Source organism: Tiliqua scincoides, chromosome 5 (genome assembly GCF_035046505.1).
Source record: "Tiliqua scincoides isolate rTilSci1 chromosome 5, rTilSci1.hap2, whole genome shotgun sequence".
Taxonomy (NCBI): domain Eukaryota; kingdom Metazoa; phylum Chordata; class Lepidosauria; order Squamata; family Scincidae; genus Tiliqua; species Tiliqua scincoides.
Window position 1 is genome coordinate 59,192,962 of NC_089825.1, and position 27,044 is coordinate 59,220,005.

The window sequence follows — 27,044 nt, forward strand, 5'->3', positions numbered from 1 at the left end:
TTACTTAAAATCTTATCCCTCCCTCTCACGCTACAGATGTTAGCTACAGACTCATCTAGTCACACCCTGGGAGGCCTGATGCATGACAGTGAAACAGGTGCAAAGGGAGGGGACAGGAGTCCTGGACCAGTGTTTCTCAACATTTGACCTACATTATACCACTTCACATGGCTCAACTATTAGAAGTACCATCAGAAATAACTGGCAATGACATCATTGTCAGTTACTTCTGGGTTGGGAGGCCAGAGGTGACAAATACCAGTAAAAGGCTCAGTACCAGTAAGAGGGCTTTTTGAGCATGGAAAAGCATGCTTTGGATCTTGCCTACCCACTGTTCCTTGTGTCCTGTTCCTGGTCTTGCTGCCAGGTGGCAGGTGTCTAGTGGTTCTGTGAGTACCACCAGAACCACCTCAAGCACCACTGGTGGTACCCCTATCACTGGTTGAGAAACACTGTCCTAAACCCACACATGAGGGAAGAAGTTGTCCTATTGAAATGAGGCTGTCTTCTGAGTTCTGGGAACTAAGCTCCATTTTATTAAATGGGACTTAGAGCACAATCCTCTGTCTACTCAGAAGTAAGTCCCATTCTAAGCAATGGGGCTTACTCCCAGGAAAGTGTGGACAGGATTGCAGCCTCAGAGCCCAAGCCTAGTCAGGTCTACTCAGAAGTAAGTCCCATTCTAATCAATGGGGCTTACTCCCAGGAAAGTGTGGACGGGATTGCAGCCTCAGAGCCCAAGCCTAGTCAGGTCTACTCAGAAGTAAGTCCCACTGTAGTCAATGGGGCTTACTCCCAGGAAAGTGTGGACGGGATTGCAGCCTCACTGGGAAGCAAAGGAGTAAAAGAAAAGGCTGCCATGTTATGCACTTTCCTGGGAGTAAGCCCATTGACTACAGTGGGACTTACTTCTGAGTAGACATGCATAAGGCTTGCGCTGGGGGTCTCCGCTCTCCCTGCACACAGACTGCGCAGCCACCACCGAGGCTCTGGTGGGGCGCGAGCCGAAGCCTACACTCCACTCCGAGGTAGACTCGCCAAGGGCTTCCACCATAGAGCTTCCGAAGACAGAGCGGCCCCACCCCCTCACTGCTAATGGCGGCTTACATTGTAGAAGCGGGCTAGCTGCCACTCTGCTCCTCCGTGCCAACTCTATGGTGCGGCCACCGCTTCAGCCATAGAGGTGGGGAGAGACTGGCCGAAGGTGTGCGTGGGGTGGGTGAGGTCCCGCCCCCTCTTCCTCCCCCGTTTCTTTCTCTCGGAGGAGGAGGAGGCGACTGATTGGCGAGGACCCGCCCGCTTGCCTGCCAGCACTGAGCAGCTGAGGTGCGGCCGCCGCGCCTCTCCTCCCTCCTGACCAGCCGCCGCCCCGCAGCGACAGAGAAGCCGGCTCGGGCCGCGGGAGGTGCCCTCGGTGCGGGCGCGCCGCCTCCGACCCTCGCCCTCAGGCTGGGCCCCGCCCGTCCTAGGCAGGTGAGCGCCGGGGGCGCTGAGCCCGCCACCGTCCTCCCTCCTGCAGAGGCTGAGGGCGCCCGCCTGCCTCCCCCTCCCCGGCTCTGGAACGGCGCGGGCCGCGGGGACACTCCGTCGCCTCGCCTGGCTGGGCGCGACCGAGCCTCTGCCGCCGCTGCTGGCGGGTGGGGCGGTGGGGTGGGGTGGGGTGGCGTGAGAGCGGGCAGGGGCTTGGGGGCTGCGGGCCTCGCTCACAGCTGGAGGTAGGAGCCTGTCTACTCAGAAGTAAGTCCCGTTATAGTCAGTGGGGCTTACTCCCAGGAAAGTGTGGACCGGATTGCAGCCCAACAGCCCCATCCTCTGTCTGTCTGCTCCGAAGTAGGACCCATTCTAACCAATGGAGCTTACTCCCAGGAAAGTGTGGACAGGATTGCAGCATCACAGCCCAATCCTTTGCTTGTCTACTCAGAAGTAACTCCCATTCTAGTCAATGGTGCTTACTCCTGGGAAAGTGTGGGTAAGATTGCAGCCCAAGAGCCCAATCCTCTGCCTGCCTACTCAGAAGTAAGTTCCATTCTAATCAGTGGAGTTTACTCCCAGGAAAGTGGATAGGATTGCAGCCTAAGTCGGATTCTCGGGCTGTACTCCATTTCCCTCTTATCCATCTGTAGTGCTGGACTTCTTAAGTGGAGAGAGGAGCCCGGCCGTGCTTGGAAGTCCTTGCCTAGCCTGAGCCCAAATGCCTGGGTTTTTTGGTTGTCCCAGGTTGGGAAGAGGCAGGCAGCCTCTGCTGTGGTGGGTGGAAGCACAAGAACAAAGAGGCCTGCTGATCAAACCAAAGGTCACTTGAGTCCAGTTTCCAAGAATAGCTTGCTAGGTGCTTATGGAAAACCCATGAGGCAACAATCGCTCTTGTCACTTGTCCCCTGCATTTGGTACTGAGAGGTACAAGACCTTGGAATATGGAGGTTCCATTTAGCTGTCATGATGAATAGCTGTTGATAGACCCATCCTTCATAGACTTGTCTAACTCTCCTTTTAAAGCTACCTAAGCCAGTGTTTCTCAAACTGTGGGTCGGGACCCACTAAGTGGGTCATGAGCCAATTTCAGGTGGGTCCCCATTCATTTCAATATTATTTAACATATTAGACTTGATGCTACCATGCTGTGTGCGTTTGGGGAAATGTTACAGATCTGTACTTTGAACAGACTCTTATGTATATGCTTTTAACAATGATAGTCAGTGGGAGTTACTCCTGGGTAAGCGTGGGTAGGATTACAGCCCAGGATTGTTAAAAATTTTCCTGCTTCTGGAAATGATGTCACTTCCGGTAATGACATCACGTCTAGTGGGTCCTGACAGATTCTCATTCTAAAAAGTGGATCCTGGTGCTAAAAGTTTAAGAACCTCTGACCTAAGCTATTTGACTACTTGATATTCTAGCACTGAATTCCTGTAATGTGAAAATGGGTTCTGGGTATCTAGCTGAATTTAAGCCATACTACTTCAGAGAATCTGTGGGAGTATTTCTCCCTTTCTCCACTAAGATAATAGCATTGCTCAAGCTCAGACTAATATTCTTTACTGGTAATTGAATACTCAAGTATTGGAGACAGGATGATAGAAGTAGCTTAAATTTGCTTCCTCTGAACAGATGTTCTAGTTCTTTGCCCCTAGGGAAATAGGACATCCTAAATAGTCCCAGTTGTGTCATTCTGCTCATTTATGCTGTTTGCCTCAAGCCAAAATTTTCATGAGAACAAGATGATTGGGAACTAGAAGCAAGTATTTGGAGCATGTATGAGGTTCTTAAGGATTTTTTAAATTGTACATGGTAACTTTAAAGACATGTGATTGGGAACGTTACATTTTATTTACTGTGAACCAGCTTAAGTGTAGAAAGGGTGTTCTTGAATGGCTTGTGAATGATTGTCACCTGAAACTGACTGTACCAGATTGCAAAGACCTTCCTCATTTATCACAAGGAGCCATGTGGGCACATAGTTAAAATAACAATTGAATTGTCTTGGACTTTGATTAACTGCTTTTTTCATGCTATAAAGGGAATTGTCCATCCTTTTGAGGATGCTTTGTCAGAAGTTGAATAGAAATGAGCTGCAGGTTAACTTGTTTGAATTTAGAACTACCTGTATTTACTGCAGTACTTAATTGATGGTGTAATTCAAGTGTGATTGTTCTGTTGGGGTCTTTACCTAATTGTTTCTCATGCTTAAAATGGTGAGGGATCATTAGTGTGGCTATTCAGTTTTCTGAGCATCTGTCTAAATAATGCTTCCACAACTGGTCTAGTGGAAAATACAAACCAAGAATTTCTGCACCTAATTTTTTCATATGTTTCAAAAATGCTTATACAATCCCATCCCATTCCATTCTTGACAAAATCCCTTAGCTTTGTTTGTTTCTACCTGGATTGCAGCTGTAAGATATAAACATTCCTTGCTGATTTTGTGAGATGAGTAAAAGAGAAATCTCCAGCAGCAGATTCTCAAGTGGTTGAAAACCCTCATATCAGTTGAATTAGAAAACATGCCACTTCTATAAATGTGAAGCTATTTCTGTTGCCTAGTTTCTAAAACATTTAGAGGGTGTGTGTGTGTTTATCTTGTAACCCTGCCAACACCTTCAAACTCATCTAGTTAATCATGTGAATGAGACTTTCGAATGGAAAGTTCGTTTTTAACTTTTTCAACAACCCATGGTAGGTTGATTTCATGTGGCCAACCCTGTGATAGAAATATTAAGGATTCTGGCCATAACATTGCCATTGTAGGTCAAATCCTATAGTGTGAATTTAATCCTCAAGTTGTTTCATGAGGAGGTATTCTCCTTCATAGGAGCCTGAGTTCCTTATGCTTGTGTTTAGCACTTCCATTATCCCAGTGATCTCACTCTTTTTCATGTTTATGTCCTTTAGAATTGAGAGTTCTCAGAGTGAGACAAGCCTCCTTGGGGAAGGTATAGACAATTATGGGAAATGAAAATTTCTCTTGAATGTTTTGCTTCCAGACTTTGTGTCCACATGGACAGGGTGGAGGTTGTGTATTGCATTGGGATAACAAAGGAAAGATGAATTTTTCCTTTAACTTGTTTCTTCTTCTCTGGACTCCTTCCTTTAGGAATCTAAACAGTTTCAGGAGTGTTTTTTAAAAACTGTGTCTTATCCCTGTAATCCAGGAATGTGGGGCATTTCAGAGCAGGTGGCATGTTGGAAGTGGCTCTCTTCCTGGGGCAGTGCAGGCTTAGGAATACAACCTACCCTCTACCCAAGTGTTGGGATGTTTATCAGTTCATAGTCCTGTACATTCCCATAGCTTAGAAAGAGACGTTGTAGAAAGCTACTTCGTAGAAAGAGATAATAGTTAACTGAGAATGATTTGATACAAAGCCATATCCTGGCTCTGTAGATGTGATTTGCTTCTCACAATATTTTGTTTAGAAGTTGTGTTCTTGCAACTAATCAATTATAAAAATGCAAAAACCTTTCAAACCTTAAATGAATTCTTTTCTCATGCCTTTGAATGTACTTGGGGGGGGGGAAACAAAAAATAGTCTGGTGCAGATGTGATCTTAGGGCTAACACTTGTACTGCATTAGATCTCAGACATATCCCTCTGGTAATACACTTCCTCTGTCATAAGATCTTGGGTACTGAAAATGAACTTGAATTGTCAATTATAGCTGCTGGTGGTTAATTAAGATGTCTATAGTATCTGCATGTTAATGTAACTAGAAACCAGGTTTTACACAGATAGATAGATACTTTATTAACGGTCCTCCGACCAGCTAGTCACAAAACACAACAAAATACACAAAATTAAAACCAACATCCCTTTACACATATATAAAATCATAAAATCATCAATTTATACTCTCAATTTTCTTTCTTATCAACTGTGCAGCATGGCAGAAACGGGCCACCCTGAGCGATATATCAGGATTTACATCAGACAGCAGAAAGACAAGCTGCTCTTCCACCTGCATTCCCGTTACAGCGCCAAAAACCGGGGAAATAAATTTATATCGCAAACAGTCCTCCACTAATGATTTTAGATGAGCATTAAACAATAATTCTCATGTGTAAACTTTAGAAATGATTTACTCATAATCTCATTTACAGTGTATTGACTTGTGTTGGGCCTTGAATGTTTATGTAGCAAAAACGTTTCTTAAAGAGGTTTTATCTCCAAGCTAAAAATATTTTTTAAACCTCTGTCACAGTCTGTACTTGCTAGCAATAACATGAGGAAGTTGTTCTAAGCTTCTTAGCGCTTACTTACTTGTGTTTGTTTTCTAAACTTGGAACTTACCACCAAGTGCAGCAATAACCAAGGGAAGTAATATATGATATTACCTATTAAATATTAATTCAGTTTGTCAAAAACACCCATGTATTTTAGTTTGTAGAGATTAGTGTTTGTTTTTCATCCCCAAAACTTAAATGACTTTCATGCCATTGGAGATGATCCTGTGGGTAAATACCTAATTAGAATTTTCATAAAAAGAATTACATCTTCATAATTGCTGTCAGGCTCCTTAGGCTGAATGAATATTTTCTATTCTGAGATCATGGCAACTACTGTACAAGTGAACATAGTATTGAGGAGTTTAAACACAGATCACCTTAGCACCACTTTATACTACATCCTTGGTACTCTGACATTTGCTGTGGTCAACATGTAAAGTGTGAAATGCAGTTAGCAGTAGACATGTATCTGGGAGTTGCAGCTCCTTGGTGAGATTCTGAACATTTGTGGATGCACAATTCCACTTCACACCTCCCATTGCTGTTTGTTGTCATTCATGCATCTGAGCTGCTGAATAAAGTGTGAAGTAGCTCTTAGATGATGGAGTTTTTTTTTAAAGGAACATTTCTGAGTGGGATATGATCACATTCTCAAATGTGTAAGGCTATCTAGTTGGAACATTGGAAAGTCTGCAACTTCAGGATAGGAGCAGAGCAGTCAGATTTTGCTCAACAAGTGCTTCCAGTAGTACAACAGTTGATGTTTATCAAAGTATTAACAGTGTTGTACAGTTCAAGTGAGAGAAGAGCAGTGGAACAAGAAAACATACTTAAACAGATGTTTGATAATATAGCTAGAATAGTTTGTTTCATCCTTACCAAAGGATGTCATCTACCAAGGTACAAATTTGCTACTTAGCGATTCAGCTCCGAAAGAAGCCAGCTATGGACAAGCGAATGGTTGATAAATAGTCCAATCCTAACGTGCTCTTTAATAGGTAGACCAAGTGGCCTGCGCCATATCCAGTGCATGTTAGGAGGTGGAAGGAGCAGAACTCAAGAGTAAGGGAACTTATGTCCCTTTACAGAGTAATGTCCCAGCCCCTGCAATGGTGTTACTTGGATCTACACCAACAATCTCTGGCGTGGATCCTAGCATCATGTTGTAATGACGAGCCATAGATACCGAGGCCCCACCTGAATATACCCCAAAGTTTACTCTGAATACTTTGTATGCCCTTGAATGAGTTGTATAAAAGCTTAGATGTATTATTAGTTCTGTGACCCTTTTTTCTGAAACAGTGTTGTCCAGTGTTGGGTACTAGGCTAAGTGGGTCACAGGTGTCTAAAGCATAATGAATTAATATTCCTTATCTCTGTTTTGGTTTTTAGGCTTAAGCAGAAGTAACTTGATATCCCTGTGGCACTAGTTCTATGTTGCAGTATCAATTTCACATCAGCAACAGCATCTTTTCTAGTGACCGTTTCCTGATGTTTCTTCAGCATCTTTTTAGATTCTGAATCTTTGTGGGACAAGAAGCTGTTTCTTTATTGATTCTATGTAAACAACTTTGAACTTTTATAAAGTGATACATAAATATTCTTAACCAAATCTGCACTCTGTCCTCCTCCCAAAAACTGAGAGCAACATACCTGTAGCTATCTCATTTTTTTGCCCATGTAAAATTTTCTGAATGTATACTTGTGTGTATTCATTCCTAATGTTTTGGCATGTGATATTGTATGCGTATGACAAATGCATCTTATTCAAGCTTTCGTGTCAGGAAGTTGGAACTAGTTACGGCTCCCTGCTGTATGAGTACTGCCATGTTGTGTGATGCCCTGGATGAATGATTTGAACCTGGGGTTCCTGTGTTAAATATTTATGTTTCAACATGCTGGCTCATGTTATGTTTTGCTGTCATATTCATTGCTATTATGATGAATTTTGCATGATTAATTCTTGACATGGCAGCCTGTGTGGTGGTTCTGCATTAAAGTACTACATCTCATTTTCTAGTGGCTTTATAGGGAGCAGACATTGAAAATAATTTTCTGCTTGGAAAGTAACAAAATATCTCCAGGTCCTCTTTTGTCTTCATCATACCCAACTGACAAATAAGACTTAGAAGAGAATATTGGCATCTTTAGCTTTCATCAGTTGGAGGTGTGATGGGGTGTGCAGTCAGGGCACCCCAGCGAGAGGCCTCAGACTTGGTCAGGGGAAGGGAGTTAAGGCACCCTGGTCCTTCTCCCTGCCTTTGCTGGTCTGTCTTGGGTCCTGGGCAGGAACTGTTGGCTGCACAGCCTCCTGCCTTGCCCCCAGTTCCGTTCTGCCTATCATCACAGGCCTCTTCCCTCTTACGGGACTGCCACCCTTCCCTGGCCCCTCCTCTTCCTGCTGAAAGGGTTGAAGATGCCTCTCTATTAAAGGGGCCCAGCCCTGGACCTTACCTGGCTGTGTCTCCCTTGCCCAAAGACTTGCCTCTGGATCCTGGCTATGGGTCCTGGCCCCCTTCCTGCCATTGGGCAACCCCGCTGACTGGTCCTTCCCCTGCGTTGCTGTGCCGACCGGTTTGGGGTGGCTCCCCCTCCACCTCTTGGCCCCAGCAGCTCGCGCCGTCTCTCAGTGACATCACTGAGGGGTGCTGCTTCTCTTGGGCTAAGGCCCTGCCTAGTGGGCGTCACGGAGGAAGGGACCTCCAGTCCCTGTCCCCCCCGGCCATCTCACCCTGTGGCTCTCCTCCCTGGGCCTCCTCCCCCACTAAGTCGGGCATCTTGGGGTGCAGAGGGACCCCAACAGGAGGAAAACATTTTTAAAAGACTTTAGCTTTAGCTAAAAGACTTTAGCTTAAAAGACTAAAAGATTTTAAAAGACTTGATCTTATATCATTGTGGTTCCCATAGAAGGTCTTTCTAAATTTGTTGTTCTGCAACCTTTAAAGTTGCCTTTCCGTGGGAATTGCTGGTAAAAAGACAAGATACAGTAGACCAGTTGGGGCATGTAAAAGTATGCTCAAGTACCATGGCAGGTAGCTTTAGTGATAGAATTCTCTTCCTACCTCTGAACTGACCTCTCTCAGATAGTATTGCATGACTCATAATAATGATCTATTGTGCAGAATGCTTCATTTTGTATAGTTTTTTCACAATTTTACCACAAGTCTCTAGATGCCTGAAACTGCGGAGCAAGCAGCTAGCTGAGAATTCAGCATTGGCTCTAATTACTATACTGCTATGGCACGTCTTTGCCTTGTTTGGTAATGTCTGACATTTTGAAATCTTCCTGGAGTATATCTAATATTGCAATTCATTTGTTGAATATCAGTTTTGCATGTTTTTAGGAAATCTGTTTCTTAATAGAGGTCATGTATATATCACCTCCATGTATATATGACCTTAATTCTTTGGAGGTCATGTATGTATGAATGTGGTTGTGGGATCAGTCCTAAGTGTTTACCTTTCTGGGCAAGGTTATTGAGCAGGTGGTGGAGTCCTGGCTCCAGAGAGCTTTGGATGGAACTGATTATCTGGATCCCTTTCAGTCACTTCAGGCCAAGCTTTGGGATAGAGGTGACCCTGGTTGTCTTGGTGGATGACCTGTGTAGAGGATTGGACAGGGGGAATACTCTTCTCTGATGTTTCTCCTGGACCTCTCAGCAGCTTTTGACACATTATGTGCTTCTGGTTAGGTTGGGTAAATTGGGACTTGAAGGTACTGTTTAGTAGTGCTTCCAGTTTGCTTGGCTGACAAGGCCCAGGAAGTGGTGCCCTTAGGTGCCTGTTGAACACTGTTTGTTGGACTGTGGTGTCCTGCAGGGTTCTGTATTATCCCTTTTCCTTTTTAACATCTACATGAAACCATTGGGAGAGGTCATCTAGCAATTTGGAGCTGAGTGTCATCAATATGCTGATGACATCCAACTCTGTCTCTCCACCAAATACCAAGGGAGCAGTTGAATGCTGGAATGCTGCTTAGGGACAGTTTGGACCTGGATAATGATTAATAAGCTGAGATGAAACCCGGTCAAGACAGAGGTCCTCCCCAGGTTCAGAAATCCATGATGCAGGTGTTAAATTGGTGCCTCACACTGGATGGCATTGCACTCCCCTTGAAGGAGCAGGTCTATCACCTGGGAGTCCTGCTGGATTCACAGGTGCTTATAGATGGCCTGGTGGCAGCTGTGGCCATAACTGAGTCAGCTGGATCTGGCTATGATGCTCTATGCCCTAGTTTAGATTACTGTAATGCACTCTACCTGGACTACCCCTGAAGACTGCTTGGAAATTGCAGCTGGTTCACAGTGTTGCGGCCTGTGTGGTTACTGGGGTTTGGTGGTTTGATTCTGTCAAACCTTCAGTTACCACTCCAGTGACTGCACTGGCTGCAGATTTGTTTCCAGGCCCAGTTCAAGGTGTTGGTTTTGAACTACAAAACCCTATACAACCTGGGACTAGGGTACCTTTGGATTCATTAACTTCCTGTGTGATCCGACTTGTCCCCTTAGGTCTTTTGGCAGGGTCCTACTAACAGTTCCATAGTCATTTGAAGTAAAGGGGATAGTGGCAAGAAACAGCCATCTGTGTTGTAGCACTACACTTCTGGAACATATGATCAACTCCCTCTGGAGCAGTACCCAGAGGCCAAATACGATGACCATGCCATGAAAGAGTCTATCTGGAGTGAAGGGTTCTATGAGGGTATGTGAGTTGGAGTGAAGGGTTCCATGAGTGTTCATAGACCAATTACAGTAAAAAGTCATCTGAAATTGAGATGAGTTTAGTATAGCCTGCCTATGTGAACCGCCTTGAGTCTGTAAGACAACAGTCAGTGAGAAAGGCAGTATATAAATGCTGTAATTATTATAGTCAAACAATACCTTGACTTCCATTGCTTTGCTTTTTTAGACACTTCCAGTTATAACCATGTTTCACATTTTGTCCGTGTGCTTTCCTCTTTTATCTAATTTCATCGAACCTTCCACGTTTGTCAACATGTTTATTTTTCTTTCTGTTTAGGTTTCACACACATTCACAGGTGTTAGAGCTGTTTACATTTTCTGCTGTCCAAAATAAATTTGCAAACTAAATAAGGCTATGCTTTGGCATTCATCAGTTCTTGATTTTCATCCATGTACTGGTACCTAACCAAACTAAAGTGCAAGGCAGTGGTTCCCAAACTGTTGGAACACGGTGAACTTACAGGGGCACCGTGCTATAGAAGAGGTGGCCTCTTCTTCCTGGCCAGGTGCCTCTCCTGGGTTCCGCCATCTTGGATCATCTTGGTATTCAATCTGGTATTCAATCTTGAGGTATTCAATTCAGTCTCCCTAGGGGCTCCCTAGGGAGGCATGGTTAGCCCCCAGGGGTGTCGTGAGGCATCTTGGGGAGAGAGGGGGCCATAGCTGCTCAGCTCAGCTGCACATGCTGCCTCCCTACTTGCTGCTTTTCTGTGGATGTGAACAAGGTGGGTGGGGCAGTGTGAGGTGGGGAGGACATGTGAAACATGGTGGGAGGACCTGGTGGAGCCTCCCTGCCAAACCCAGTGAAGGGTGATGCATCTCATCAGCACAGGGCGTGCTCCTGGCAGGCTTCAAACTGGGAGGGAAGCCTGACCTAGAGAGAGTTCCACCAAGAAGTACAGGCAGCACAGCGCTTTCCTCCACTTGGGAAGGAGGGAGCCTAGCCTGCTCTTAGTGGGGGGGGGGTGTCCAAATGCCACAGCCTGCATTCCTCTGTCTTCCCTGGGGGTAATGGGAGTGGCATCTGCATGTTGGAGTGTATATGTGCGAGCATGTCCCCATCTGCTTTGGGGGTGAGTTTTAACCTTGCTCTGTGTGGCTGCAATCCTATCCACACTTTCCTGGGAGTAAGCCCCACTGACTCAAATGGGACTTACTGCTGAGTAGACCTACATAGGCTTGAGGTCTGTCAGCTTAACCAAGGATCTTCACCTTTCTCTTTTTCCTCCCACTTCAAAAAAGAAAAAAAGCCGCTCCTGATCAGTCAAGCTATCTCCAAAAATTGATCAAAAAATAAAAATACCAATTCCTTTTCAGCCATCCCCCTTTTTCCTCCTGCCTCTTTGTGTGTGTGTGTGGGGGGGGGGGGGGTTAATTTCCATGTTGGCTCGTCTAGGGAGGCTGGTAGACAGTGCTGGGGAGAGGTAGCTGTTGTGGTGCATGTTGGCACCAACGACATGGGCAAGTTCAGCCGGGAGGTTCTGGAGGCCAAATTTAGGCTTTTAGGCAGGAAGCTGAAAGCCAGGACCTCAAAGGTAGCATTCTCTGAAGTGCTACCTGTTCCACGCGCAGGGCCAGCTAGGCAGGCGGAGATCAGGGGTCTCAATGCATGGATGAGACTGTGGTGTAGGGAGGAGGGGTTTAGATTCGTTAGACACTGGGGAACGTTTTGGGACAAGCGGGGCCTGTACAAGAGGGACGGGCTCCACTTGAACCAGAATGGAACCAGACTGCTGGTGCATAACATTAAAAAGGTGGCAGAGCAGCTTTTAAACTGATCCCTGGGGGAAGGTCGACAGGAGCCAAGGGGCATCCGGTTCGGGACTCCTCATCCCTATGGGATGAGGATGGGGAGGTTAGAGAACAACAAGACAAAGGCAGAGTAGGAGAAGAAATTGGGAAAGGTAGCGTGATGGGATGTGATAGACGGTTTGGCACAATGAGAGGATGCGGGGACAAAGGAGCGAATAAGCAGCCCATCCTGGGGCATTCTGTGTACAAAAGCTTTTATGCGAATGCCCAAAGTCTCCGAACAAAGATGGGAGAACTGGAATGTCTGGTGACAAGGGAAAACATTGACATAGTGGGCATAACGGAAACCTGGTGGAATGCAGAGAATCAGTAGGATACCGCAATCCCGGGCTATAAACTCTACAGGAGGGACAGGCAGGGGAGTGTTGGAGGTGGGGTGGCCGTTTATGTTAAGGAAGGGATAGAATCCAGCAAAGTAGAGATTGAAGGTGGGTCCGACTCCACCTTAGAATCTCTGTGGGTTAAATTACCAGGCTTATGCAGCGATGTAATACTGGGGGCATGCTATTGTCCTCCAGACCAGAAATCAGAAGGGGACCTTGAAATGAGGAAACAGATCAGGGAGGTGACAAGGAGGGACAGGGTTGTAATCATGGGGGACTTCAATTATCCTCATATAGACTGGGTCAATTTGTGTTCTGGTCACGATAAGGAGACCGGATTTCTTGCCGTGCTAAATGACTGTGGCATAGAGCAGCTAGTCACGGAGCCCACCAGAGGGCAGGTGACTCTGGATTTAATATTGTGCGGTACACAGGACCTGGTTAGAGATGTAAATGTTACTGAGCCATTGGGGAACAGTGATCATGCTGCAATCCATTTTGACATGCACGTTGGGGGAAGAATACCAGGGAAATCTCTAACAAAAATCAAAAGCCAGATGCAAGGGAGGGCACCAGGATGAGGTTATCTGGTGTGCCCCCTGGGGCATTTGGTGGGCCGCTGTTACAGGAAGCTGGACTAGATGGGCCTATGGCCTGATCCAGTGGGGCTGTTCTTATGTTCTTAACCCTTGACTTCCGACAGGCGGACTTCCCTCAGATGAGGAGGCTGGTTGGAAGGAGGTTGAAAGGGAGGGTAAAAAGAGTCCAATCTCTCCAGAGTGCATGGAGGGTGCTTAAAACAACAGTAATAGAGGCCCAGCAGAGGTGTATACCACAAAGAATGAAGGGTTCCACTAAATCCAGGAGGGTGCCTGCATGGCTAACGAGCCAAGTTAGAGAGGCTGTGAAGGGCAAGGAAGCTTCCTTCCGTAAATGGAAGTCTTGCCCTAATGAGAATAAAAAGGAACATAAACTGTGGCAAAAGAAATGTAAGAAGGTGATATGGGAGGCCAAGCGAGACTATGAGGATCACATGGCCAGCACCATTAAGGGGAATAATAAAAGCTTCTTCAAATATGTTAGAAGCAGGAAACCCGCCAGAGAAGCGGTTGGCCCTCTGGATGGTGAGGGAGGGAAAGGGGAGATAAAAGGAGACTTAGAGATGGCAGAGAAATTAAATGAGTTCTTTGCATCTGTCTTCACGGCAGAAGACCTCGGGCAGATACCGCTGCCCGAACGGCCCCTCCTGCCTGAGGAGTTAAGTCAGATAGAGGTTAAAAGAGAAGATGTTTCAGACCTCATTGATAAATTAAAGATCAATAAGTCACCGGGCCCTGATGGCATCCACCCAAGAGTTATTGAGGAATTGAAGAATGAAGTTGCAGATCTCTTGACTAAGGTATGCAACTTGTCCCTCAAAACAGCCACGGTGCCAGAAGATTGGAGGATAGCAAATGTCATGCCTATTTTTAAAAAGGGAAAGAGGGGGGACCCGGGAAACTATAGGCCGGTCAGCCTAACATCCATACCGGGTAAGATGGTGGAATGCCTCATCAAAGATAGGATCTCAAAACACATAGACGAACAGGCCTTGCTGAGGGAGAGTCAGCATGGCTTCTGTAAGGGTAAGTCTTGCCTCACGAACCTTATAGAATTCTTTGAAAAGGTCAACAGGCATGTGGATGCGGGAGAACCCGTGGACATTATATATCTGGACTTTCAGAAGGCGTTTCATGAGACATGGTCCCTCACCAAAGGCTACTGAAAAAACTCCACAGTCAGGGAATTAGAGGACAGGTCCTCTCGTGGATTGAGAACTGGTTGAAGACCAAGAAACAGAGAGTGGGTGTCAATGGGCAATTTTCACAATGGAGAGAGAAGAAAAGCGGTGTGCCCCAAGAATCTGTCCTGGGACCGGTGCTTTTCAACCTCTTCATAAATGACCTGGAGACAGGGTTGAGCAGTGAGATGGCTAGGTTTGCAGACGACACCAAACTTTTCCGAGTGGTAAAGACCAGAAGTGATTGTGAGGAGCTCCAGAAGGATCTCTCCAGACTGGCAGAATGGGCAACAAAATGGCAGATGTGCTTCAATGTCAGTAAGTGTAAGGTCATACACATTGGGGCAAAAAATCAAAACTTTAGATATAGGCTGATGGGTTCTGAGCTGTCTGTGACAGATCAGGAGAGAGATCTTGGGGTGGTGGTGGGCAGGTCGATGAAAGTGTCGACCCAATGCGCGGCGGCAGTTAAGAAGGCCAATTCTATGCTTGGCATCATTAGGAAGGGTATTGAGAACAAAACGGCTAGAATATAATGCCATTGTACAAATCGATGGTAAGGCCACACTTGGAGTATTGTGTCCAGTTCTGGTCGCCGGATCTCAAAAAAGACATAGTGGAAATGGAAAAGGTGCAAAAGAGAGCGACTAAGATGATTACGGGACTGGGGCACCTTCCTTACGAGGAAGGGCTACAGCGTTTGGGCCTCTTCAGCCTAGAAAAGAGACGCCTGAGGGGGGACATGATTGAGACATACAAAATTATGCAGGGGATGGACAGAGTGGATAGGGAGATGCTCTTTACACTCTCACATTTACACTCTTTTACACTCACATTTACGTTCTCTTTACACTCTCTCCTTGCCAAGAGAAGTGGTTGGTTTGTGGAACTCCTTGCCACAGGATGTGGTGACGGCATCTGGCCTGGATGCCTTTAAAAGGGTATTGGACAAGTTTCTGGAGGAAAAATCCATTACGGGGTACAAGCCATGATGTGTATGCGCAACCTCCTGATTTTAGAAATGGGCTATGTCAGAAGGCCATATGCAAGGGAGGGCACCAGAATGAGGTCTCTTGTTATCTGGTGTGCTCCCTGGGGCATTTGGTGGGCCGCTGTGAGATACGGGAAGCTGGACTAGATGGGCCTATGGCCTGATCCAGTGGGGCTGTTCTTATGTTCTTATGATTCTATTGGACCACTGCTCTGGCTGGTTCTAGGCCCATTTGGTTCTGGGCGTAATTCTGTTCAGGTATTGTCCTTTAAAGCCCTTTATGGTTTAATACCAGATTATTTGATGTTATATTCTCTTAGTCTGAGGGGGCTCTCCTGCAAGTGCCACCCCTGGCTCAGGTTAGGGGAATGGCAGTATGAGGGTAACCCTTCTCTGTAGTGGTACCACAGTTATGGAACTCTCTCCCAGGGGATTCAAAACTTTATTTTGATTAGCTTTTGTGATGGTTGTGTAAAGCCTCCGGTATCTGCCTATTGGATACTATGAGCAGGTACTTTGGTATTCTACATATGCTTTTTTGTAACTCCTAGTTACGTACATTGTTAAACTGACTCCGTAGACCCATGATTGTTTTTTATTTTGCATGTTTTATATATTATGTCTGTATGTTTTTATAAAGATGTTTTTTGAAAGATGCATTAGGCTTTTGCCTTGACAAGAGTAAGATGGATAGAAATTTTTTTGAACTATACTTTCCTGGGAGTAAGCCTCTTTGAATACAATGAGACTTCTGAGTTGATACACATAGTTTTATGTTGATAGTGCTGCTACCTACATCATGCCCCTACATCGTACATTTTGTCTGTATCTAACTCATGCAAAGCTCTACAGTTGAAGAGGAACTGTTGTGGGGGAAGTATAGACTATGCCCATTTGAGCATGCCCTAACCTAAGAGACTTGTGCTAAAAGCAGGACTCGTGTTAAAAGATTTGAGACCAAAGTTGTAGTTCAGTAAGAAATGCTGCACAGGTGCAGAATTCTATGTTTGTGTTTGCAGAGAGACCACAAAAAAGAATGCAGAACCTCTCCACCTGATTTTATTCTAGTTTTGCCTTGCATAGCGCATAATAGAACTGGTAACCATTTGCAGTGCATGGTATTCCTTTTTGGAGAAATGTGGTATGTCTTATGTGAGCATTCCAAATGACCAGGAATCTAATCTGCTAACTCACTAGTTACACACCAGTAAATGTTCTACACTTTTTATTTGTTATTATAAAGTCTTGCACACTTATTATGCCACTTTTTTATAAGGTACTGTGTGACAGGAAGTCTGATGGTTTGTAAATTTTTCCTATCTAGAGTACACAATGTTAGGTGGTTTTTAGTTGCCTTTGGAGTCTAGAACCATGTCATATAGCTTCTTCATGGCTATTGGTCATTTGTATTTCAGTTATTGGGCTGAAATCTATTTGCCCATATATTAAAATTTTTATTAATTCAAGAAATTTTTCCTTATCCAGGTTCTTCATTGCTTGTGTGAATTATCTGCAACCAAAAATGGCAGCAAATAAGCCTAAAAGTCAAAACTCTCTGGCTCTGCACAAAGTTATCATGGTAGGCAGTGGGGGTGTAGGAAAATCTGCATTAACACTGCAGTTCATGTATGATGAGGTAAGAATTTGATTTTCATAAATCTTCCTTATTTTAAAGGAACTCTGTGTGTTTCTTGAGTTGTGTATGAACCAGAGAGTCAGACCATTTAAATTACTGTGGCTCAGCTATACCAGTGACTTAAGCTGTTCTTGGCCTGGACCAGAACAAACGAATGAGTTCTGTTTCTGGTGAAAACTGCTTAAAATATTGCATTATAATTTTGAGGACTTGCTTCATTATTTAGTTTAAGCCTTTTGTATTTGGGTATTGGATCTAAATGGAAAGTTCTGGTACTAGCGAATGTCTCTTCAAACTGGGAAGGGCACTCTTACTGAGACCCAATGATTTAGAGCTAAAGCTTAAAAAATACTATCACCTGATCACTGGTCTCCGAGTCCACAAGCTGATTTTAGCAGTAGCTAAGGCAAATTTTGCGATCTTTTTAGTTTTTATTCATCTCTGTTATTTCATCAGTTTAATTTGTGACTTTGCATTCTGTCTGTACTTGCATACATGACTGATTTTATAATGTAAAGGGATGACATATCCTAAGCTTCATTGTATAGCTAAATCTACAAGAACCAACAACTTGTTGGAAAATTGGGTGAAAATACAAGAGAAATATATATATCAGTTCTAGATTACGTGATATTGACGCAACACATGCAGGGTAGAGGGAGGAAGAAGGAAGAGAAAAAAATACTCTTGCACCATCCACCCTTATGATGTCATGGTTTAATGAAAGCTTCCAAAAGCTTAGCCATTACTTCTTCCATGTTGTCATCTGCATATATTTTCTGCTATTTAACCATTGAACTTTTCAGATCTGCATAATTTGAACAAATATAGAATGTCCCCCAAAATGCACATACATTTTAATGAGCTCTGATACACACATCATTGTAGAAAAACTGCAACACCTGAATATTTGCTTCCCTTAGATGTGTGGAACTATTCATACATGCACATTTGTTGGATGTGTGTAGATCCCTTAGTCAACAATGTCAGTGTGTATAGATGCCAGTGGGGAACATTTCAAGCACTCGATCTAATTCATTAACCAATTAACTGGGTCAGGTATTTGTTTCTGTATACACCATATGCAGAACATGTGTGAATTATAGTACCTGTATGTATGTGAATTATAGCATAGTAAATTTAACAGCATAAAGTGTGTGTACATTTTCTTGAGATGCTCTTTAGTATAAAGGAAATTATACTTAGTAGCTTTTCTTACTAGCCAAGATTAGAAAAGCAATGAAGACGATATCAATCCTTCAATTTACAAAATCATTTCATGCATCAAAAAAATGTTTAGGTAAGAATTTATAAATCAAGGCCTAAAATGCCTTTGATTTTTATGTAATTTCCTCTGACTGATGTAAAACAGCAAAAAGTAGTTCACTATTCTTTATTTTAAATGCAAAAGTGATATATTGGGGGAGCATATTAATGAAATTAATGGTGGTGCTGAATTGAAAAAAAGAGCATTGGAAAGCTTTGCATACAAACAATGGTGACTGGGGACCCAGTCCTATGCAGTTTTCCATTACTGGTGCAGCCGCAACATAGGCCCAAGGTAAGGCAACAAATGTTCCCAAACCTTAAGGAGGCCTCAATGATTGGCTCCCCACCACAGGATGCAATGCATGCCCCACTGCACTGCTGCAGCAGCTCTGGAAAATTGGATAGGATTGGGTCCTAAGTGACCATAACACTGAATAATGTGATGTAGATCCTTATGCATCTGTGTGTTGCGTATTCATCCGTAGTGCAAAGTGGGAAATTATATTCATCCATGAAGAGTGACTTATTTACCAGTGAAGAGATTCCTTTATTATCACAACAATTTTTTCCACAACTCAAAATTAACGAAGTATTTTAGTACCTTTTTAAAATAAAAATTTGTCATATGGACATTTGAAAATTGAAGGATGATTGTATAGCAAGGTGAATCTCAGATGTTATCAAAGTTCTGTCAGCGCAGTAAATGTGTGTAAATTGAGAGAAGGGATCACAGTTTAAATGTATTGATTAGCATTTTATCAAGAAATGTGGCATCTGAAATCTTGCTATTTCTTTACTTACCAGTTTGTGGAAGATTATGAGCCTACCAAAGCAGACAGCTACAGAAAAAAGGTAGTCTTGGATGGGGAAGAAGTCCAGATAGATATATTGGATACAGCAGGACAAGAGGATTATGCTGCAATTAGAGACAACTACTTCCGAAGTGGAGAGGGCTTTCTCTGTGTGTTCTCCATTACAGAGCTTGAATCTTTTGCAGCTACAGCAGACTTCAGGTAAGTGTATGTTAGTAAGAGTGTTTCATATTGGTGACTAACCAATATGAACATCAAGTTTTTGATGGGAGTGGGGGAAGGAACTGGCCTGGGAGGGGGATGGGACCAGAGGAGGCCCTCACTGCTAGATCCTATCCCCTGTGTCAGGCTGAAAAGCCCAACACAAAGGTTTTCAAGTCTGCACCAGCAAAATAACCAGCGCAGACTTGAGTAGCCCATTGCGGGGCCTGTGCCCTTACTCGGGGAATGGGGACAAATGTCCCCTTCTTCTGAGGAGACCTCTGGCCACTTCCCAACACCTGCAAGATATATCAGTTGCTGTTTTGACACTACTGTTCCTCCAGGCACTGCAGTTGTTAGGATTGGGCTGCCCGTTCCACCCACAGCAAATCAAAATATCTGAGATTGTATTTTAAGGGAGAAAGTAAAAGTAGCAGCAGTCAACCAGTTTTGAATTACAGCTGCAGACCCTAATCGTATTTGATAGATGTATGCAAATGATTAGTGTGTGGACAGGTTTACTGAAAAAAAGTACTGACTGAACCAATCTATTCCCTATTAAAGAATCTGTGACCAGATTAAAGAAGTTGCTGCCACTGAAAACATTCTGCAGTGGCAAAAATGAAGCTTTTGCAGAAGACGCAGCTTATTAATATAAATTTGGAAAATCTGGAGTATTGCTGCAGATATAACTTGAAATGTGGAGGTTGTGAGCTTGAGTACACTACAAGAGTCCATGCAGTCATCTGTGTCAAAGTCTAAAATCTGAAACTACTTACAACTTGATTTTTAAAAGGGCACACCATATAGGAGCAATTGCACTGTCGACTGCTGACAGATTAAGGTCATATTACTTGTTTGAATGGACCTACTGAAGACCAGTCTTCAGTGTTCCAGGAGAATGTCTAAGATCTAATGGGACAAACTCTTTCAAGTTTGTATGAATTTTGAGAGACTTTCAGAGCCTCAAGCCCTTCATGGAAACTCTGAGGTCAGCTGATGTCCCGTACTACTGAAAGGTTCCCATTGTGCTGGTGATGAACAAAGAAGAAAATCTGAAAAGCTTCTGCAGTAAAGGCAACATTGGGCTTGCTGAATCAGTTTATCCTCGCAACAGAGATCTTCTCCCTAACTTAGCTTTACTTCATGCCCTGCATTGTATTAGGTGTGTGGACATATGCGAGAAAATTCCTTAAAGAATATCTGCACATACTTTTCCTTCTATAGTCTTGGAATCTTCTACAGTTATTGCGTATGATCTCTGTCTGTGTTGGTCTGACATTGTCTCATTCAACTAATACTGACTTTTTTTTCTAAACATGGGATTAAGTTCGACATTTCCTATTCTTATTCACCACAGTCTCTAAATCCTCAGTTTTTTCTTGTCTTTGTGATTTGCCCTAGAAGTAACTGGAGCCTTCTGACTCTGAGGAAGAGAGTGTTGTATTTACAGGTGGGCCCTTTTAATCTGTGGGTTTGGAACCCTTGGATTTGACTCACTGTTCTTTCTGAAAACTGGAAGTCCCTTTCAGACACCTCCAGGGGGGTGCAGCCTCTCTGGGCCTCAGAACACCTCCAGACATAATCAGAAGATGCTTCCATTCGTGTCTGGAGGTCAGGTGAGGGCCCAATTTCACGGATTCAATTAGTTTTGGCATCTGCGGGGGTTCCGGGTCTTGGGCTGACTGTGTTTGTATTTCTATTAGAACTTGCTAGGGATAGGGGATTTTTTAAATTTCTGCATATGCAGAGATTTTTCTATATGAAAAACATTTTTAAAAATCTTATTCTGAATATAATAACAAGAGGTGTTAAACCTTTAGATAATTTGCTTTTCTTAAAGTGCTCCAAAGGCAAAAGGACTGAATAACCCTGATAAGAGAAATCTGCCAAGTCTGTCCAAAAGTAAAACCAGATTTTCTTGACTGGAAACACAACAAAATGAGTAAGCTGCTTCAACACAGATGGTTAAACAGCATGTTTGTACCATATATTGCCCATGCTAGAGGTGTGGCAATTGTTCACTTGTTCTGTTGGTTGGCATTTTTCAAACTGTAACAACTCACTGATTCACAGGCAAGGCTTGTCTCTATTAGAATATCCTTTAAGGGCTAGTCCTGGACCTTTGGTTCTGCATATGATCTTGATGAGGAAGAGCAATAAGTTTGTCTTCTGTGACTGTATAGTAAAAGTCAGCAAAATAATATTTGTCCTATTGAGTAGCTGGATCAGACATAGAACACTATAGTGGCATAAATGGTGAGAGATGGCCTGTAGGGACCAGACCGCTGGAATAGAATATGGCTTTTTGAAAATTATTATTATTATTATTATTATTTTATTAATTTATACCCCGCCTTTTTGCCCAATGGGCACACAAGGCGGCTAACAAACAATTTAAAAATACAACATGAAAAACAGTTAAAAACAATTTACAATGATTAAAAAGCTAAAAGCAAAACAAACCCTGTGGATTTTCGTATAAAAAGCAAGAACGCCAGCCAGCCTGTCAACAGTTAAAAGCTTTTTGAAATAAAAAGGTCCATGCCGAAACGTTAGCAACGAGGGAGCAGTTCTCAGTTCTAAGGGGAGGGTATTCCACAGTTTGGGGTCCACCACCGAGAAGGCCCTCTTCCTGGCCGCCACCCCTCTCACATCTCTTAGTGGCGGCACAGTCAAAAGGGCCCCCCCAGAAGATCTAAGAGCACGGGCTGGATTGTAGAGAAGGAGGCGGTCCCTCAAATACCCTGGACCCGAGCCGTAAAGGGCTTTAAAAGTCAAAACTAGCACCTTGAATTGGGCCCGGAACAGAACCGGCAACCAGTGTAGCCGCTGGAGCAACGGCTCGACAGAGTCAAACCGACGTGCCCCGGCAACCACACGAGCAGCTGCGTTCTGTACTAGTTGTAATTTCCGGACCATCTTCAAAGGCAGCCCCACGTAGAGCGCATTGCAATAATCTAATCTAGATGTCACTAGGGCATGGGTTACTGTGGCCAAAATAGTACAAAGCTGTAGTTGTTGGTGATACATTGAACCCACTCTGTACAGTCTTACCTCTGCTTCAAACCATTTCTGTGTAGGCACTCTTTGTGTTAGCCAGTCTGGTGTGAAAATACTCTTTCAGCACAATCTTAAATGATGACTGCTTTCCTTGCTATGTAAGAATTAAATGTGTGTCAAATTGAAAATTTTAGTGAATAGTCAATTTTGTTTGTCATCTTTGATAGTTATCCCACTCCCATGGATCTTTGCCTTCCGCCATACCATATCTTGTATTGCCTAACTTGTATCCATTAAATTAACTTTCTCCTTTTTAAACTTCTTCAGAGCCTTTCCTGGACTACCATATTTTTACCTATTCTGTGCTAATTGTTACTTGTTAACTGTTCTGTATCTTAATCTTTACTACTGCTTTACTAGCTTCTGCTGCTGTCTTGTTCTGTCTTGAATTATAATTGCTGTGGCCAAGGAGCATACAATTGACATATTTTGTCTACTGAGCATTAAGTTACCACTAAACACATAAAAACACATTTCTTTCAAGGTTTTGTTTTGTTTTTCCCCTTTAGAGAACAGATTTTAAGAGTAAAAGAAGATGAGAATGTTCCCTTTTTGCTAGTTGGTAACAAATCAGACTTGGAAGATAAAAGACAGGTTTCTGTAGAAGAAGCAAAAAACAGAGCTGACCAGTGGAATGTTAACTATGTGGAAACATCTGCTAAAACGCGAGCAAATGTTGACAAGGTAATACTGATTCTTTTCCAAGTATATCTTCATAATGTTCTGTTCTTTCTCATATTAAGTGCATTTCATTAGCAAAGTTGAATTATAAGCAAGTCCCATGCTGGCCTGGTTATGTGAATGAGCCTGTAGGAATACTTGGCTCTCTTGCATGCATGGGGAAGAATAAAAACTTTTGCATTCACTTGAACAAACCACAACTCTTCATTTATGTGTGAGCTTGGAACTGTGATTTAACTGTAGTTAAACCACAGTTCTGTATGGCAAATTCTAAAGTGGAAAGCAAATGCTTTCAAGCCTTACTTCAAGAGAGGAGGAGAGGTGCAAACATAGGGGGTTCCCAGTTGTGTAGCATTATACCTTAGTTTAGTATTGTATATGAACTACTAGACTACTGAGCACATTGTAGATCAATAGCTTTGTGAATGCTTTGTGAACTTTTCTTTGAAAAGCAGTATATAAATACTGTTAATAATTAATAATAATAGTTCTCCAAGATGCTCTAAGCAGGTAGTTGAAAGGGAAGTTTTTTTTAGTGGCTCAACAGTGAATTGAGCTTTATCTTTCTACCAGATATGAATGATCTGAGTTTCAGTCTGAATAGAGTTGTTTGTGATTCTGTTCCTGTGATGGTCACAAGGTGGGTTCTGAGTCTCTTCAATCACAGGAGATGTCACAGCTAAAAGATAGGGGGATTTTCACATAACAGTGTGACCTAAAACACTGTAGATGAAATTGGACCAAAGCTATGAATGATGAATCTGTAGCTTTCAAGAATTATTACCAGTACTTCAGATTTTTTAATTAAAGGATTTGAGTATGCAGCTTGGCTGAAGAATGCTAGCATAATTACTTAGAAAACTTTGAAGTGAGGAGGAGGATCCAAGGGGAATTTAATTTTTTTGTTTGTAGATGATTAATCAAATACAAAGGTTAGTTTTTTGTTGCAATTTTTTTTTAGAAAAACCATCTGCAAACCTTAAGAGCCTCTAGTTTTTGGGTTTCAAGTACTTTCTTATTGTCTTGTAGAAAAACTGGGTCTTGAAGTCATTTTTTCCAGAGATGTTAGAAATTGGGTTACCAAATGTAACTTCTGAACAGTGCAATGTTGAATTACTATGACTATAATTCCTCCTTCTCAAACTTGTTTTCTTCTAACTTGAGAAGTTCTGTAGTCTTAAAATAGTGATTCATATTTTAAGATGTGGTGTAGTTGGTCAGTTGGCATGTAAGCAGAAAACCCATTCTTGCTGTATGAGGTTAATTTGACAGTTTCTGGTGTATGGATTCCCTCCCCAAGGGAGAGGAGGTATATTCAATAGGTTTCATGCATTAAAAATTGGTTACTGTGTTTAATAAAGCAGCACACGTTCAACCCAATTGCAATCTGGTGTCTTTGCTGGGGTGTGTGAGTGTAAATAGAGTGCTAGATGCAGGGAGGTGGCAGCAAGATGCAAGTATCTTGTGATCTTGTGTGAGCTCCCTGAGGCATCTGGTGGGCCACTGTGAGATACAGGAAGCTGGACTAGATGAGCCCTGGGCCTAATCCAGCAGGGCTCTTCTTATGTTCTTATGGATTTCTGTTTTCTTTACTTGTATGAGGTCATTTTTCTTGTTTTGGTTAGCCTGCTCTGCATTCCTGAATGGTGTCTTTTAAACACTTACAAAATTGAATGCAGGTGTAATTGCAGAAATGAGTTTTGGATTTTAACACAAAGTAGTTACAGTTTTGCAGTTTCAGCAAATGGAGACAGGCTGTTAAAATGCCTTAACATGAACTTATGTCAAAGTCAAACTTCTCATGTTCAGAGATGTCTACAAGTCTTCTCTGTTCTGCTTTTCTTGTTATGGAATTGTGTTACAGCAAGAGAACATGAAATAAATCACTTCTACAGTGTTTTACTGATGGGGGAGATGAAGAAGATCCTTTTAAATTACTTCTAATTGGCATACTTTGTTGCAAAATAAAGCCCAGGTTTGCTGTTTAGGTTTTGGGTCATAACTGTCTGCGCATATGCACTGACTCTTGAATTGTTCGTTCTAGGTATTTTTTGACTTAATGAGAGAAATTAGAGCAAGAAAGATGGAAGACAGTAAAGAGAAGAACGGGAAAAAGAAAAGGAAAAGCCTAGCCAAGAGGATCAGAGAAAGATGCTGTATTTTATAATCAAACCTCCAAACTCTCTCCCTACCTTGACCATACTAATAAAATCCATAACTTATAGCATGCCATTTGAAGGCTCTTATGACTGAAATTTCTCTTAACAGTTTGGGAATTGTAATGTACCACTTTAAAGCATGAATTGGGACAGCATTGAAAGTCTTTCACTGAAAAGGTTTTAATATCGCTTCAAGAGAAGCGGAATTCAACCCATTTCATAATTTGCCTCCTTTTACCACAGTTCTTTTGAATGTACAGTGTTTTTTCATGGGCAGTCTTGAACAGTAAACAATAAGCATTGCTTTCTATGGTTTATCTTAAAGCATATACTTTTTATATCACCAAATCTTCATTTTGTTTCTTCTACTGCCTTGAAAACTACAGTGGTGGTCAAAACAAGCAAAGGTAGTATATAAGCTTTTTTGCCATTATATTATGCAAATTAGGAAAGTGAAACTAGCTGTGTTCTCTGATGCTTCTGTTGGAAGTCATTTATACATGGAATTAGCTTAGGCAAATGGTATAAATTCATATGAGAACATTTGAATATGCCTTAATTTAAAAACCTAAAAACGTTCACGTAGTTAAGGGTATATCTTCATTGTGATGCATTGATGCCTGCATCACTGTGTGAAATTATACCCCTTAGTGTGGAGTTCAGTTTTTGCTAACTAGCTGTGTGCTAGCAGTATCTCTGATCAGAAAAGTGTGCCATACTCTGGGTCTTGAATAGTCCAGAGCTAACTGTTTCCTGTGATTTAGTTAAAAGATAGCTTAAAGGGGAAGGGCTGACATACTACACATGTACAGCTGAGATTAAATGTAAGAGGGTATAGCACATTTCAGTCTGAAATGGTCACTTATTCCTTAATGCACAGATACTGATATTGATCTTGGGCAAGTACTTAATGTCTAGATATTTGGGGAGATAATTTTCTTAGAGTTGGGGCACAGTATGATTCTCAGTAGTACTAATGAGAATGTCTGGGAAATGCTGATAAACTGTCAGTTTTTCTTTAGTTTCTTTATTCTAAATCTTTTTGAATATGATATGGCTATGCTAAACCATTGTAATGTTAACTGTGCATTACCTAATGGGGAGGCATTGTAGCCACTTTTTCTCTTGTTATATCAATCACTCAGCCCTGTTCTGCAGTACAGAAAGATTGACACTGTGCTTCCAAAATCCCTCATTAATACATTGAAAATGTATTGTCTTCAGAACGCTTTGCATTTAAATGAATATGAGCACTATGTTAGTACATGCAATTAAACTAAGATAAATTGGTTATCTCTGAGGCTCTTAAGCCTCTTGGGCATGGGTGTATGGGTTAGATCAGTACCAAAAAACTATTGGTTTTTTTATATACATGTGTAAACTTCTAAACTGACAGTTCAAGATGTGTCTGAGCAAACTAAATGTGTATTTAATAAGCTAAGAAGTAGACATTAGGATTGTGGCTCTGTAGAGGAACACTTGTTGATATTTATCAAGAAATTTTGTATGTACATCCTTCCGTAGATGCTACTATGTGATGTGTCTGACCAGCAGGTTGGTCCTCATTGTATATTCGTTTCCAGTCTATTTAACCAGGAGTCTTAACCACTAACATTGTGATGTTGTTTGTGTAATGGGAACCAAGGTGTTATGAAGCCAATGGACACTCAGAAACAATTGTCATAGGCTGATGCCTTATCAGATTCTTTTTATTTGCTATTTGAGCCATTGAATATGAATAAACTTTCATTTTTTAAATATCTGTGGAATACTAATTATGAAGACAAAACTTCCATTCCAGCAGAGCAACTTTTCCACCATTGTGTGTTAAAACTTGTTGAATGCAGGTGTTTTTTG

At 42.6% G+C, this 27,044-nt stretch overlaps 1 protein-coding gene across 1 annotated transcript; it reads left to right on the top strand.

Annotated features, from left to right (window-relative positions):
* The first annotated feature begins 1,194 nt into the window (after nt 1–1,194).
* Nucleotides 1,195–26,945, top strand: RALA (RAS like proto-oncogene A). The gene is made up of 5 exons (XM_066627406.1): nt 1,195–1,473; nt 16,852–17,002; nt 19,076–19,284; nt 22,857–23,031; nt 25,073–26,945. Exons 2-5 carry the CDS (start codon nt 16,889–16,891, stop codon nt 25,193–25,195), a joined length of 621 nt encoding a protein of 206 aa, XP_066483503.1. The 5' UTR covers nt 1,195–1,473; nt 16,852–16,888; the 3' UTR covers nt 25,196–26,945.
* Nucleotides 26,946–27,044: the final 99 nt, after the last annotated feature.